Here is a 17,523-nt window from a genome sequence, read left to right on the forward strand (position 1 = left end):
TTTCGGTGCTGTTTGTAGACTATTACCGTGAAACAAAGGTGAAAGATATCCGCACGCATTAATCCTTTTCAGGCACATCTGTATTTGGGAAGGAGTTTCTTGTGTAGATTAAAATATTGTGACAGTTTTTACTAGCATGTGATATCGGAAACCTTGGTGTAATAATTTCTCGGTTGTATGAATGTTATTTTCATTCAAATCCAAAACACTTACAAATACGAGCTAATCGAACCAATTGTGATATGTGAACCTGACATGATTTCGACAAGGGGGCGTCACCATCTCAAAACACATACTTGACAATAGGAAATGAAAGATCTTCCCTTTTATCGTAAAGCTTAGTATTAAATTTACTATCATCGATATAAATACTACGATAAAGAAATTGACATTCTTTACTAGCGTTACTAGCTTTATTCAAAGACAGTTCTACAGGATATATATCTACAGTATAAATGTTGTTTAAAGCAAAAATATCATCCAAATATCTAAAGATGTTATTAAATTTGTTCTACCAAATGTTGTTTGTAAGGGTCTTTATTTATCCTAACCATAAATTGTGATTCGTAGCAGTACAGAAAGAGGTCTGCAATAAGTGATGCACATTTGGTCTTGTAAATAAATCATTATTCCAATCTTGAATTATTGGTGTCATATTTCTTTGGAAATAAAATGTGAACTTTTTTCTCAGTTTAATACAATTTGAAATTAAGATATTTCAGTTTGCCCTTTTGTGCCATCTAGTAATCCATACTTATCAATATATTACTTCTTTTCTGCTAAATGCACAACCAACTAAACCCCTTTCAAAAATCCCTAAAACTTTTACTTTTAATGGTTTATCTTCCAGTTGACCCACAATTTAAAATACACACACACACTCACACTTTTTTTTTATTTTTCTACCTTGTACAAAACAAGCTTAAATCAATTCTACCTGACAGTATTTATCAATGTTTAATTAAAAGCTCATATGAATGACTACGGCATTTACTCAATTACAGTTACTTATCACAATACCCTCATGTGAAGGTGGTGAAATTACAGAGATACATGTAATTTCCTTTGAAATCATGATGTCAGTTTATTTTTGCATGATTTATTGCTATTTTATATTAAGTTAAAGATAACAACTTCTGCTGTTTATACATGTATACACATGTAGTTGGTATCGTCCCATATTTAAATGGGATCTTTAATTATCTTAATTCAATTTGTCTACTTTGGATAATTTCCCATCATTTCCATACATTTACTTTCTTTACACCAAGACATGATACTTTATATTGAATGTGATCACCTCAATGTGAATCACTTTTGAATGGATCCCTGCTTGACTTGTGTCTCTTCAAATAATGTGCTGTTAAAGATGTTGGCAATATATAATGAAAAAGTTTCATCAAATGGATTGTTAAGTTGATGATAAACAGAACAAGATCAGTTTCTATTGTCTCTTAAAGATATCATAATTTGCCCTATCAGGCTCACTGTAATATCTTCTGTCTCAAACTGCTGTTATTCTTAATATATCAGTGCAGTACACTGATACAGAATTTCTCTCCATAGAACTGTATATCAGGAAAAAGATGAGTTAAAATGACTAAAAACAGAGACATTTTATTATCTTGCATTAAATTTCCATAATTTAACTGTATTTTCTATACAATCAGATTCTGCGTTATCATCATCAGAATCAGAATCACTTTGTCCAATATCTGGGTAATGTCTCTGTCCTGAGCATGTGGCCATCATATTCTGTTCATTGTTCATACTGAAATATTAAGTTATAAATTGATTGATTGACTATTGAGTAATATATACAGATAAATCTGAAGTCAAAATCAGCAAGAAAAAGTATGCCCACATTCTTAATTGTTGGAGTGCGCCACCAATACAATATACACAATAAAGTTGAATCATATTTTATGAACCAAAGGTGTAGGGTGTTCACTTAATGATGTCATAATGGTATCACAATTTTACATCATTTAACAAAAAACTGCTGAGAATTTGAAACTGTGTGTTTTTTTTTAACAAAACTATGTCCACACCCAGGAAACAACTTTATATTTTCACATATGATAAACTATGAAAGTATTTCTTAAATATAAAGTGGTTTCTTGAGTGTGGACACCATTTCCTTGCCAAAAATATGACCAGAAAGTGACGAAAAAATGTACAAAATTTGACAGAAAATTTGAATATTGGTAAACTTCAAACAATTTATCTGCCCTTTTAATGCAAAAAAATTGTCATTAGTCTCTATATTTTCTCATTTGTGATGGATTAAAGTCTAAAAATTCACAATTAAATCATTCAACACTTTATGATTAATTTTCAGTTGTATTTTAAGACCCTTGTTTAGGACCCTATCACCCCTACTCCTTTCAATATGTTGTTAAACTTCAATGGTTAATTAGTTCTTTACTTACTGTATGGAAACCAGAAATGGAACCAAGAATCTATGGGCTTACAGACAGATAGACATACATGATTATAACTCTTTTCACACCAATTACTGTACAGCCTGGTATCATTTTAATTTACAGTGGTCATTGTAAAATAATTGCGTTTTCTTTAAACCACTCTTATTAAACCTACAAAATTATACATTACCTTAGTCCATTTACACAATCTACATGGGCCTTGAACTTAAGGACTGGTTTGAGTAGTGGATCAGATTCTGGTAAAACTTTGACAGGCGGTTTACTGGTATCCCAAACACATACAGTACCATCATGGCAACCAGAAAATAAATGCCTTCCAGAACTGACAAAAAAATATACAGAAAAATCATTCAATAGGAAATTACTTGAAAGAAGTCAGCATTAAAAAAATCAATACAAATGTGATGGTATCAATAAAATTTTGACAATTTTCAATATTTTTATTTAACATTGGTATGACAGCAGATTTGAAGGAGGTAAACATAAGGGACATAACTCTTAAAAATTATTGGTATGTTTGTGAAAAGCATTTTACATCTCATGTAAGCATCAAATCAAATTGGATTGATTTCATTCTGTTTCAAACGAATGCTTGTTAGGCTTTTGTGAAATTGAATGCAATGCTAACATATCAATGATTTCAAGAACTATGTTCCTCACCCTATATTTACCTCCTTAAATAAACCACCAAGTAGAAAGCCTCTACTGTCAGAGAAATTAGAGTACACAGAAGTAAATTTTATGAAAAGACAAGAAATTATTTTGAGTTACTTAAGTTTAAGTCTTTGTAAGAACCAGGCAAAATGGGAAAAATCAGAAACATGCATGTCAAAACCCCTGACAATAAAATATCACTCAAGGATGACTTCTCTATTAGAAAAGACCATTATTTGATTTCTGCATCACTGGATTTGCACAGAAATGTTTCAACAGAATCTTAGAAAAATGAGGTTTTTGACAGTGATACCTGCCCTTGAAATGTTCATTTTCAGTGCATTTCAATTAAATTGTAACTCAAAGCTCCAGCATGATATGGAAAATCTTGTCTGTTTTCCTTGATTCTGATGATGCAAATAGTCAAATGACACTATCTAAATGATGTTTTTTTTCTTACCATGTTTCACTGACTGCCTGATTCTTGCAGGGACTGACACTTAAACACATCATCACTTTGAGAGTTCATTTTTACAAATAAACATTAATACCTAATCATGCCCATTTCATATCCAATAAACACATACTAACCTATCTTGATCAAAGAATAGTCTCTGGTTGGTCTCACACAATCTTAATGCTACAAACAATATCTGTCCTGGTTTTCTCAGGTCCCAACACAATATCTCAGGGTCCTGTAATGAAAAAAATGTCTACTATTATCACACCATTAATGTTGAAAAAAGGACTTTTATATAAGTTATTTAAAGTATTTGAACAGTGCCCTTGTAATAAACACAGTAACTCCATACTATTCCATACAACACAGCTCTATCCTCCTCCCCTATAGCTAGGCACCAAAAGGAGTAGGTCTGGTAAGGACCCTATTTGGCTTCATAATTTGTGTAGGTCTTTAAAATTTTATCAAAGCTTATTTTTAGTAGAATAGTTAGATGGATACAAGTTATTCTTGACACAATTTTTGACATAATTCCATAAATAAAGTACATAAATATGAAATATTTACAAAACCTCAGAAGTTTTAACATTTCTGCTATTTTTCAGATGGTTTTGTCAGGAACAAAAGTGGCTGTACATGTATTCACTCAAGATATTTGAATGTGACTTTTTAATTGCGGATTATATACAAAATATATGAAGCTTGAAGGTAAACATGCATGTTGCAAATGTTAATAGTTAACTGCAAAATTTTGTGTTTTTCAGCATTTTTACAAATTTGAGGGCTTATATGACCATACATATTCAAATTATTACCATAAACCAATCGAAACAACTAAAAAATACAGTAAAGACTTTGAGAAACATCATATATACTTTCTTCATTATAAAAAGAAGGGATTTGGTGAAACATAACAAATGCACCAATGTATGACCTAAATACAGGTACACTTTGATTTTGAGACAAAATTTTCCCCTTACTAGTCATTACCGGACTTAATCCAATAAAACTAGAAGAATGATTTGAGTATAAGAATATTCTGAAAAATATAACTGTTTGTTGTGTAAAAAATTGTCACTAGAAGTTTTGATTTTTTATTACCAACAAAGTGTGGTTGTACTGAAAGTAAACATGCAGTAAAAATTAAACTTCAATATTGAACAAGAAAAAAGTAACATTATGTTTCATAAGGGTTGAAAATAGAGTTGCAAACCAATTACCTTTCTTCCTCCACTATATAGCTTGGTACCATCAGGTGAAAAACCTATGTGAGTTACTCCCCCTTGTTGTCCCTGGAACATACACAACATGCTTCCATCTGGTTCATGGTATAAAGCAACTGGAAATTGGAGAAAAAAAAATTATACAGTAAAAACATGTCTAGTTCGTAACTCTTTCATAATGAAGATCAAGTTCAGTTTAAACAAGTGCTCAGTTTACCAAAGGTATTGACACTGACATATCTGTCTGGTCTAATTGCACAAAACTTTAAAATATTCAAGTTTGAGAATATTCTTAACTTCAATCCATGTCTTTGAAATTGATGCCATCACTATCATTTAAGACATTTCCCAGACTTCAGTAATTTTTGAAGTTGTGAGGTACCTGGCCAAGGACTTCACTTGAAATACATGCATTTCATTTCAATATTTAAATGTATTGAAACAAAACATTTGTGTTTAAACAATAAGTATTTTTTTTCAAGAAGAGAACAACTAGAAATCATTGAGATGGAATCCATCTTTGTGGGTCCCACCATGGCAATTAAGCCATACATTCAAAAATGGATTTGGCAAAAGTTTATAAATGTTTACTGGTTGAAAAAGAAGTATGGCATAAAATATATTGCAAACATGAGACCTGAAGGTCAAAGTTCAAGGTCATAAGCCATATCCATGGTCTGTGACGCATCAAAACATCAGAAGTCTACATCCAAAGACAAAACAGTTACAGCCCAGAAACAAGTTTTTCCAGAAACAAGGAAGGACAGACAGAGCAATAGGGCAATCTGCTCTCATAATCATCAGTAAAACAATATGCCACTAACAGTAGCAATCATGTTTTTGACAGTGTACACAAGCATCATTTGAGATGTATAAGACTTACTGGCTCTGGCATATGATCCTGCAGCATATATACCACTTCCCTGAGGACTAGCAGCAATACAAGATATGATTCCTGGCTGGCCCTGGTGTTTTACTGAAATATTACATAATTCCAGGTTAAAGAAAAAGCATTGTCAATGCTTTTCAGTTTTTGTAATGTTGACATAATATTCAATGAAAAAGCAGTTTAAAGTTGATCTCTTGGTTTTTTGGGCAGTTTTCTATTAAATGTAATGATGAAAGAAAGATATTGTTATTCATTTTAAAGAAGACCAACAGAAGAATTTAAGGTCCTTTTTCCTTTATTTATAGCTAGAAAAATACATACCCCGATTCAACAATTTTGGCAAATTAAATTGTATGGTTAATAGGAAGAAGATAAGAGAGAGGGGAGATATCACGAAAAGCACTACACCAAATATCTAAGGTGAGAACTTACAGTGACTTTCCTACAACCATGACAGTCTTTTGTTACCAATCTGCTGAACAATACAAAGGATTGACAAAGCTATTGGGACATTTAAACTGACCAGTTGCTATTGAAAGAGTTGATGAATACTCACCTATGAATCTTTTCATAGCTAGCTCCTAGTTATTTAAATCTGAAGCAGCTACCTGGATTATTCTATTTATCATTGGTGAGGGGAGTTCAAATTTAATAAATTATACTTTGTTTTGTATTTTTTTGACGAGGTTAAAAACCATGATTTATAATAGTATATTAAAGTATTTATTCTATTTTAACAACAATTCACAGAAGTCTTAAATATTATTATAAAAATGAGACCTCAATTAGCATTTATTCCCTTCTTCATAAAACTGGAATAGGCCTACCAAGGTGCCCTTTTAGTGGAAAGTATGTGATTCATACTATAGTTAAGGAACAAGTGTTATACAAAATGCAAACAGTTTGAGGTTCGCGTGAATAACAATTTTTGAAATAGTTCTGAGTTTATTTCATACAGTTTTGAGTATGAGTAAGCTAAAAAGTGAATTAAGTGTTTTATTAATTGTGTAGGATTTCCATTGGAATTATGATCTTCCGGATTAACTACACTGGTTTTCATAGTTTGGGATTAAGTTTAATGTTAATAATAATTTTCATTTGTGTTATAGTTTGGGATTTAGTGCATTGAGTTTGACTGAAATTATAATTTTGGATTATGAGTGCAATGATTTTCAATGAAATTCAAGATTTGGAATAAGTTTTATTTAAATTGAAACTTCTTTGGATTAAATGCAGTTCATTGAATTTATAGATTTGGATTTAAATGTTGTTTTCCTTGAAACTTATGTGGATTATTAAAGTGCAATGATTTACATTCAACTGTAACAGTTTGGAATTTAATGCATGTTTCAAAGTGCAATGATTTTCAATACCATAAAATGTAGTTTGGGATATAGTTCAATGGTTATTCTTAAATTAAAGATTTGGATTAATAGCTTTTTTCATTGGAAGTACAGCTGGGGATTACGTTCAATGATATACATGTAACTGAAATTATATGGAGAATATTTCTTAGTTTTATTTTCATTGTAATTGTTGTTCTGGATTAAGTGCTATGATTAACAGTTCTGATTTGAGTGTTTTATGTGAAAAATGATTTTATTGGAATTATACTTACGGCTGAAGTGCATTAAATTTCATAAGAACTATAAATACATTTTGTACATGTATATCTTAAATAATATGAAAACGTGTGCAAGAAATTTATACAAATCCGAACTATTGTTAAAGTAGATACTTTGAAGGAGTATATTTCAATGCATATATTTAAAAACCAGTATTCAGTGGATTCAGCTTTGAGATGGGACAATTCAAATAAATAGTAGCATAACATTGTAACTTCAAGTTGCTGTTCATTCCATGAAAGTGTTACTATTTTACTTTAATTTGCCATTTCATATTTGCTATCCACTTGGGGACCTGTGGGTTTAATGTTTTTTTTTCCTTGGAAAAATATAAACAATATTCACAACCAAAAAAAATACCAATTATGTAAAAACACACACTAAATTCCCTTATAACAATATTGTGAGTAATATTCACAAGCTGAGAACATTCCATATGATGTGAAATATAGCAAGTATTGGCTGCCGTACACCTGACCAGGTAAATTTTCATGGGTGAGTGGCTACCTATAAATCATCTCTTACAATAGCGTCAGTTTAAATGTCCCAATAGCTTTGTCAATCCTTTGTATTGTTCAGCAGATTGGTAACAAAAGAATGTCATGGTTGTAGGAAAGTCACTGTAATTACTAAAAAAAATGAAAAAGGACAGACAGATTGTGATTGCACTACAGACTCCTCTTTATAATGAGGGAGGTCACTGCGGTTTTTTTGTTTTATCTAATTGACATGGAAATAATATTTAGTATTACTGAAGTATCAAAAAATTGAAATGAGAGACTTAGAACTAAGGTAGCAATGACACAACTGAATCATAAACAATAGGTATTGTAATATTGTGGATAAATGATGATATGTATCATGATACGTATTGTGAACAAATACCCAGACAGAAGTGGCTCTATTTCATGCTGGTATCATTTTTTTCTATTAAGGCCACTTACATGTACATGTATACAAATAAATAACACAGAACACAAATTTGCACACAGTATAAAAACAAAGGTTATTTTTTTCCAAATTCATTTGAATAACTATGATACAGTACATTTTTGTAAATTATCAAAAAAAAATATTGTCAGTTTTGTAAGCCGCCTCACTTGTATTATGTACTGTATCGTCAGGCAAAATACTGTGATATATTGTGGTACAGCATATCATTGCACTCCTACTTAGAACAAAGATAATATATTATTATACTGTAGAGGTTCTTTTATTCATAAATATTAGTTTTCATGGTTTGCAGGGTTGAAAAACCTCAATAAGTGGAAGGTCTTGGACTTTCCCAAGTTTCAAATCAATATTAAGTGTCCCAAACTTTGAACCACCACTAAATTGAATCTCTGCTTTATCAAAACTTTCTTGATTCATATACAGGCACAATTATTCCACATGAATTTCAGATGAATCTCACATGATCTTCACCTGAATTGAGCAAATAAACTTTGTGACAGAGTTTGCAAGAAATTTGGGAGAATCAAACCTTCATGTGAAATTCATGTGAATTGTTCACATGAAATTCGTGTTAAGGGAATTTCATATAAAAATCATGCTAATTTCATGTGAAGTTCACATGATTTTCATGTGAAGCTCGATTAACATGAATTTCTCATGAAAAATATTTGCCTGTATACTTTTGAGTTCATGGATTTAATCTGAGCATTAAAATTTTCAATGGAAACTTTTTTCTGTTTGCTGGTAAGTTGAATTTGTGAAAAACTTTATCAAACTGGAAAACTGTTACCCCCGAAACAATAGTTCCTCCACAGTGTAACATGTATATGATTACTCATAGGTCGAAGGATGATACTTGAAAGGTACATCTATTTAAAGAAAGTTGCTACCATTAACTGCAGGAGACTTGGTAGTTTAGTTAAAATAAGATTAGTGCAGTTTTTGCTTCATCCTTGTTTGAACAACTTTCTACAGTGTTCTAGGTTATTTCAAACTTCAAGGTTTCCATGGGAAAACTCTAAATGGAGATAAACTTGAAAAATGAAAGCCTGGTTTCCAAACTTAACAAATTCTTTCAGAAAAAGGAAAGTGGAATATTTTACACATTTTTTTTTCACAGAATACTTGCACTTGCCCTTTGTGATGGGAAAGTGGTATCCTAGAACACTGATTTCTCCAGCAAAACAAAACTTACAAAATGTGTTTCTCTGTATACAATCACGCCCAGGTCTATCCACATCAAAGACTCGGATCATCCTGTTGTAACCAGTATACAGTTTTCTACCGTCTAGACTGAAAGCTAGACTATGAGCTGTTGTCATCTCATCCTAAAACAAAGTTTTTGTCCAGAATATATCATAAAAAGTTATAATGAAAAAATTCCCATGTAAATTCATGTACAAAATAAAAATACAAGTGTTTTTAGAGTTTGAATGACTTTTATCATACAGTGAAACCTGTCTAAACCAAACTCTTTTTTGACTAAAGCCAGGTATAGGTTTTGTACAGTTTAGACAGGTTCAAAAGGTATTGAACTGCTATAAATGGACTTTCAAGTAAATAAGACGTCGGTTTCTGTTTTTTCCAGGGTGCTGTTGAGACAGGCTTTACTCTGTATACTTTTTGATTACAATGGACGTAATAATATTGGGAATTAACATTTAACTTTTGTCATATCTTATTATCAAAGAAGTTCCTTCAAAGACCCTGATAGAAAGAAATTAGTACTTTTTTTCCACATTCTTCAATACATTTATATATACAGTAAAACTTGATAAAACTGAACCCATTTGCTCTGAAGAATATTTTTGGTTAAGACAGTTGTTCAGTTTAGGGCTGTTTCATTTAAATTTACACGGGGATGGAGGGACACAACTTGTAAAAGACCCCTACCAATATAAATAAAAATGTTGCCAACCCCCACCCCAACATGTTATAGATTCTTAAGACAGCCTCTGTCACCAGAAAAAAATAAAATATAAAAAAAATGATCAATCTGTTGAAAAACGCATGTGTGCTTCTAAATTTTGGGAAATCAGAGCATCCAAATCTTCCAACCCTCAGGTGAATTGAAATTTAGAGATGAACATACCAACATAATTCAATTTATCAAACATACCCCTATCAACATATAAAAAAAAATTTTACCCCCCATCAAGAAAAAAATAAAGAATCAGCATCCTCCTTTCCCATGTAGATTTAAATGGAACAGATCTTACTCATATTCAAAATACATTTGCACTTAAGCAGGTAGACCTATGATAAGGGACAAAACATTTGCATTCAGCATTTTACTTCAACCTCATGTAAGCATCAAAGTAACTTGCATTTACTTCATTCTGTTTCAAATGAAAGCTTGCAAGGCTTTGGTGAAATTGAATATGATACAAGCATGTCAATGATTTTTAAGAGTTATGTCCCTTACCCCAGGTCTACCTCCTTAAATGAAGGGACATTACCAAAATGCATGTAAATGTCTGTTTAAGACAGGTTTTTGTTATTTTTTACTGTTCAGTTAAGAGAGGTTTCACTGTACATGTATAGCATAAAATAAAAATTCAAATTAAAACCAGTATTCAATTTGATAAAAAAAAATAACACAGGCATCAAATTAATTGCAATTACCTACCAAATGATTATACGGCCTGTATGTACATTTCAGACAACCACTGTTCATATCCCACATGTGTATTGGCCCATTTTTACATGTAGTAAAGAAACTATAAAATACATACATATACATGTACATGTTATCTAAGATGCAATCAGTAACTATGTTCAATCAAATGTAACTTTAATTTAAAATGATTGACTGTTTGATTGGGGTATAATGTCCTATGGATATTCGATAGACACACTATTCTGACCCCAAGTCATTACTCTATCTCATTCATGTACGTGGTGTGTCAAGTTTTTGGGGAACCAAATATTCCCTCTACTCATTTCTGAATCTGTCATTGATTGATTCAATAATTAACAGAAATTAAATGACAGTAAAATTGAGGTTAAAATATAATTTTTCATATAAATGATTTATATATTCTGTTGTATGTAGTTTAAGTGTTATACTAACCTACAAGTTTCAGGATCTCCTGAGAACATTTTATTGTACCAACAAAAATCATATACTGTGTCAGCTTCCTTCACTTTTACAAAAGATCTCTGAAAAAGATATCAATTAATGTTTATGACTTATATATAGAACAGAGAGTCCTATTTTGAGAAAAAAAATAGTATGATTATCGTCTTTGCTTTAGAGACAGAGCTACTCAAATAAGAACTTTGTTTATTATGAACCACTATGATGTCATAAAGGTGATAGCTCGGCCAATGGGATGATATGAGAATCTCTATTACACCTGCCTTGTGTCAAATTTTATACAATCACTTCTGAATTGCATAAATCACTTCCAGCAGAACGATTTTGAGCCATTCACGTTTCAGACCCACTACAGGTAAATGTATAGGACATTGCTGACGCTCCATTTCAAGAGTGAGTCATATTACAACATTTTTTTAAAAGTGATACAAATTTCTAACTAGTGTATAGGGTATTATTTCAAAAAACAAAATTTAAGCTGCATATTAATTAAAGTAAAAAGGGTTGTAATAGATAAGTTTAACATACATTTGTGAGCCCCTAAAAATTACCCCCTAAGAAATTATATATCAGTGGTACCTGTAATTCAGATACATATAATAAACATTGATTCATTACCATTTCCTCTTGTACGGTATCACATGAGTCTGGGGTGTTGTAAACTCGTAATCTGTTGTCATTGCTATTTGTCAACAGGTATTTACCATCTGGAGACCTGCAGTAGATAAACAAGATCTAAATGTCTTACTGTCCAACAGAATTGGCATGAATATACAATGTATAACATACACATGTACATGTATTGTTTATACACTGAACATGTAAAAAATGTATAAATATAGAATAACACTGGTTTTAAAAGAAATTATCAACAATATTGCAGATGCCATCATAATTAATATGACATAATGTTTTCAATGGAATTCACTGCTAATGTTAAGAAAAATGTGCAGTAAAAATGTTGTAATAACCAATTAATTTGAGGGTTCCATCTCAGACAAGTACTGGATCAGAAAAAAACCTTCTAATTATTAGATACTAAATAAAATCTTTCTTTGATTTTGACATCTTATATTTCCGCATCAAAACTGAAAGCTGTCCCTGTATATACATGTACCATGATGATGACTATTGTACATGTAAATGAAGAGTACAACATTGTTTTTTACAGTTACCAAAAAATTCTTTTCATACATGTAAATGAAAGAATGTCATGGACTATTGAACTATTTCGACTCAATATCTCTATACAACTTACCATTTACAGCCCCTTAGGTAGTTTTTACCGTCTTTTGTGTAGAAATCACTCACAGCTCGAGAAAAACACACAGGTTGTGCTGTGAAAAGGCTATCACTCTCCCTGTAATATACATGTAAGTTGAAAGTCAACTGTAATTAAAAGGTAAGTTTAAAGTGTATTGTATTAAACAGGTAAATTTAAAATATACTGCATTAAACAGGTAAGTTTAAAGTGTACGGTAATAAAAGCAAGTTTTAAGTCCCCTGTATTAAACAGGTAAGTTTTAAGAACACTGAAATAAACAGTTAAGTTTTAAGTGTACTGTAATACACAAGTAAGTTTTAAGAACACTGTAATATACAGGTAAGTTAAAAGTCCACTGTAATACACAGGTATGTTTAAAACGTACTTTAATAAACAGGTTAGTTTCAATTCCACAGGGTAGTCAAGGATGTTAAAAAACACCTTAATTAGTCAGTTCTTAAGCATTAATAAATATTCTCAATATTCATTTAAGGGCATTTATGAATGGATTTACATAAGTTTGTGTAAAATTTTCTTTACATGTCACTGTGCATGTAGTAAATATTACAACATTCACTTAAAAACATGTATGTACCTTTCAATTTCAATTATTTCACCTTCTTTAAGTCTACTCTGTGTCCGCCATGTTCGAACGATATCTTCTGGTAGCACCACATTTGCATCATAGGATTTTTGAACATATGGATGTGTAGGCTCACTTTCACTTTCTGATGACGAAGAAGAAGATGAATGAGAATGAGGCTCAACAGTCTTTTGTACTGAACTAACTTGACTTGAATCGAAGTGTTGCTTTGAGTTTTCTGAATTTGAGTCCACTAAATCACATGTTTGATTATTGTCTGCATTTTGGTAACTGGCAATGCTTTTTTGTGAATCTGTGACCTTTGTACTATTAACTAACCTTTGTCCAGACTTTTGTCCTTGACCTTTTAATACATTTCTAGGTAAAAATTTAAAGTGTGTAGATGGGGCACTTGATGATATGCTACCTGAACTCGCATCCATATCTGGTTTTGATTTTTTATTAGGTGGTTCATCATCACTAGCATTCACAATGTGCAGTTCATCTTGGTCTTTTTTATTAAGCTGCTCGACCAGCTCTGAATTTTGATTACTTTCCACAACAACATAATCAGTATGATGAGTAATTTTGAAATCAGACTTATGATCTGAACTTTTATCTGTGACACTATTGCTTGATATTTCTTCTTCAGCTATGCAATTTGGTTCATTATTAGTGATATGGTCAGAAGATGTTGACGCTGTAGGCTGGTCCGGAGATTTACTCTCAACAGATTCCTGAGATAGCAAATCCTTTTCAGTCTCCATTATCTCAACTTTTTCATCCATAACTGTCAAAAAATCTTGTGAACAATATCAAATTGTGTGCATTCACAGTCTAATAACGATCTTCCTTTACAGTGATATGTTCATGTATCAGAAATGTTATCTTATTTGTATTTCTCCTTTTCTCCGTGCCTTTTAATATTTTTCATGTTTTAGTTGTATGTATACATATAGTTTATATTCATGTATGTGCAAGTCATATGTAATTGTATTACATGGAACTGTATGTGCATGTAGATATAGATGTCTATAAGCTGTTCAAAAATGCATTCTGAAAAAGAAGAAGCTTATATTACTACAAATACTTCTATTGTCAATCCTTACAACATGTTTCAGCTCTCATACAAGGCATGTTTTGTATCCTTTCAGTGAAATCTGACAGAAAATAGAATGATAGGGCATCTTTGGAACATTAAGTGATACTCCACTAGGTGATAGTGAAAAAGGGGGGAATGGCAAAATGTTCAAAATAGCTTTTTAATAAACTCGAAAACTGCCATTGGGATTTTGCTGAAAATAGTCACACCTCCTCATATTATGCTCCAGAGGGCAGCTACTTAAATATGTATGTAAATGGACAAGAAATAAAAAAAAAAGGTAAAATAAAAGGATCTCGTAAGATAATAAAAAAATTGCAAGATGGCTGAAAAAGTAGTTTCCAGCACATGAGAATGCTCAAATTTGTCCAACTTCAGCAATTTCACTATACCACTCCATCAGTCATACTTTAAAATGTAGCAAAACATGTGAAACATCAGACTAAGATTTCAATGGACCTAGTCCAGATAAGCATGATGACCCCTGAAGTATCTTTTTCATCCTGCAATGAGGTTATTTGTTAAACGAATAAAGGTATACGGTTATTTTTTTGCTGTATCTGTACATTAGCAGGTTATCGACTTTCTGGCTCCTCCCACTCACATGATCGGCGGAACTACTTTTTTCTGGTATGTGTAAATTAATTATGGCCGCCGCCATAGATACGATATAAACAAATTGCGATTGCGTATCTGGTTAATCTTTTTTTTTGCTGTTTTGTTTCGTTTTCACCTGAATGAAATAAAAGATTTTATGTAAACCAAATAATGATTTTGTTTGTATGTTTTTCACCATCATACAATGGCAAATCCCAAATCTCGTTCTGATTTGATTCATTATCAGTTTGCAGACGACTTCCAATATACCAAACAGAAACAAGTCAACTTCCACCTTCCTCGCGAAATTCAGAACTTTAATGTTCTTAAATCGACTTTACAACATTCAAAATATTTGTATTTATTGTTCATTTTACTTATTTGTCTCTTGGAATTAAAAAAATTTTGATACATTGCTTATTTTCTTCAAACAGCTTTGATGTATTATATGCTGCGGATTGAATTTCAATGTTCACTGAGTCATGCGCCATGTGTATTAATTTTTTTCTTTGGCTTTGACGATCGGGGCTCCTCAGGGGATATGCATTTTAAAATTTTATTTTAAAAATGTACACACACACAAAATTATTAATATAACAGGATAAAAACAATATAGGTACATTGTCGAAAATTATTGGAGATATGTGTCTTTGGCTTGGAACGGGAGAAAAAGCTCCCTGGAGCCTCGCATTTCCTACCCGTTCCGTCGCCTCATCACATATCTTCAATAATTTTCGACAATGTACCTATATTGTATATTTATCTGATCAATGGTTATGCATTACTACCAAGTAAAAAAACATCAGCATATTTATTTGGACTAATATATACCAATGTTTCATCTAAAAAGTTTCAAGTTAGACAACTGTAGCAACAAAATCATACTTTGTTTTCATTAGATGGTTTCTTTAAGTTTAAGCTTGGTAAAAGATTTAGACGTCGCTGCTTCTAACAACTACTTGACTACAATGCAAATGATGAATTTTTAAACTACAATCGTGGATCAAATGTCTGCACCACACATGCTACATATCCGCCATATAATAAAAATAGGAATAGGCTCATAAACAAAAAAAAATTGGTTAAAATGTTAAGGGAATATAACTGGGGAAGAAGTTTCCCTACAACTCTTTCAATAAAAAATTGTGGATAAAAAGTGATTGTCAAAATACTCAGAATACATTTTGATTTTTAATTAATGGAAAAAAATAAACAATTGAAATAATTCTTTTAATCTTGCCTACGTGCAATTTATTGGAGCATCATATATTTTTCCAGTTGACAAAATAAATAATGATTTCGGCTAAAAACCACTAATTCCACTTTCCATAGGCTTCTATGCTAATTTCACAATATTCAATGGCTTCTCTGGACTTTACCTTAACTTTAACCTGCAGAGGACTATATATCAGCATGATTCTACATATGTCAGCTCACAATCCTCAGAATGGCATGTGGGGTTAGCTGACTTGCAGTGCAGTACTGGTCACCGGAAGTGAAGGGTCTATAAATAGCATGGGAAATCCCAGTGTTTTCACAAGATAGGGGTATATTCAAAAATCATTATGGAGATTAGGCTTCACATCACAAGAAGCAAAATGCACCTATAAAATGTACAGAAATGTTTTTCCTTTCAGAAACTGTTTAAATTTTTTAAATAAGATGAGAACTTTTTTCACAGCACTATGAGGAACAGGGGTAATTTCTGCGTAGGACTATTTTTGCGTACGTTCCAAATGCTCATTGGTTGAATTGGTGGTCTGTAACCTTTCCAACATGTAATACTCAATAAAAAACAAACTGTCATGATTGCTGTTTCATAGATTTATGGAACTAAGGTTACACACATGAAAGTACTATAGTATAGTCTACATCTCGTTTGATTCGGCATTTGAATATAGAACCCTTTAACTGTTACACTATTGTGTTGAGCGTGAAAGTTTTAACTGAGCGGGCACCCTGTCCAACCCTATACTTGTTGATATAACAGTCACTTAACTTCTAAAGACTACTATATAGTTAAGCTAAATAATAGGTATGACATCACAATTAATTCCCCTTGACTTTTCATTGTATAGTTCCCTTTTTTTAGTGTGTTTCTTCCTGATTTTTTTCCTTTGCAGTCATAAACTTTATTCCTTAGTATTAACTGCAGAAATGTAGGGCAAGGATCAAATATGCAAGGGATTTTTTTTCATACTGCAATTTTATTTGGAAGTTGTGAATTGGTCCTATGAAAGAAGGTTAAAATTTAGGACATTTGGTCGTGGTCACTTTTTATGTCTACGGCAGTACGGGGTCTCCGAAGCAAATTTGCTAAAAAATAAAAAAATGATGGTGATCTTTTCTGGCACTCTTATAGAAATCTGCTTTTATACATGTTTCCATATTGGAGAAGTTTGAATGAGCTTGAAGCGGTGGAATTATTAATTGTGTCCTCGTACCCTTTTAAATTGCGATTGTGTGTCCATGGGCGCCGCCATCTTGAAGATACACAATGAATTAAGTCGATATATAATAGTCTTTTTTGGGCAAAATATTCTAATTTCATTGATAACTGATCCTCTATTTGTATTGAAATTATCTTACATTGTCTATATATAATTTATATTTTTAACAGGAAAT

General features: G+C 31.7%; 1 protein-coding gene across 2 annotated transcripts; it reads right to left on the reverse strand.

The window, feature by feature from the left end:
- Window positions 1-1,601: 1,601 nt before the first annotated feature.
- Window positions 1,602-17,442, reverse strand: LOC148626521 (telomerase Cajal body protein 1-like). Of its 2 annotated transcripts, none has more exons than XM_088570571.1 (12): window positions 17,343-17,442; window positions 13,212-14,255; window positions 12,611-12,712; window positions 11,971-12,067; window positions 11,326-11,414; window positions 10,882-10,972; window positions 9,448-9,580; window positions 5,668-5,760; window positions 4,782-4,900; window positions 3,693-3,796; window positions 2,617-2,769; window positions 1,602-1,771 (listed from the first exon to the last, which is right to left on the reverse strand). In XM_088570571.1, the coding sequence occupies exons 2-12, from the start codon at window positions 13,985-13,987 to the stop codon at window positions 1,621-1,623; spliced, it is 1,908 nt and encodes a 635-aa protein (XP_088426697.1). In that variant the 5' UTR covers window positions 13,988-14,255; window positions 17,343-17,442; the 3' UTR covers window positions 1,602-1,620. The 2 variants fall into 2 exon arrangements, with proteins under 2 accessions (XP_088426697.1, XP_088426698.1); XM_088570572.1 differs by lacking the exon at window positions 17,343-17,442 and having other exon boundaries at window positions 13,212-13,344; window positions 13,627-14,132.
- Window positions 17,443-17,523: the final 81 nt, after the last annotated feature.

This window comes from Perna viridis, chromosome 2, assembly GCF_037379345.1.
Source record: "Perna viridis isolate PV_CMFRI_1.1 ecotype Kerala chromosome 2, ASM3737934v1, whole genome shotgun sequence".
In the NCBI taxonomy this organism is placed as follows: domain Eukaryota; kingdom Metazoa; phylum Mollusca; class Bivalvia; order Mytilida; family Mytilidae; genus Perna; species Perna viridis.

What these genes read in the sequence shown, in the direction of transcription:
- LOC148626521 (XM_088570571.1), bottom strand. Translation starts at nt 13,987, where the DNA reads ATGGATGAAAAAGTTGAGATAATGGAGACTGAAAAGGATTTGCTATCT. An exon ending in GGAGATCCTGAAACTTGTAG is followed by an intron (nt 10,973 to 11,325) that starts GTTAGTATAACA and finishes TGTATTTTATAG; the next exon opens with TTTCTTTACTACATGTAAAA. An exon ending in TATACAGAGAAACACATTTT is followed by an intron (nt 5,761 to 9,447) that starts GTAAGTTTTGTT and finishes GTAATATTTCAG; the next exon opens with TAAAACACCAGGGCCAGCCA.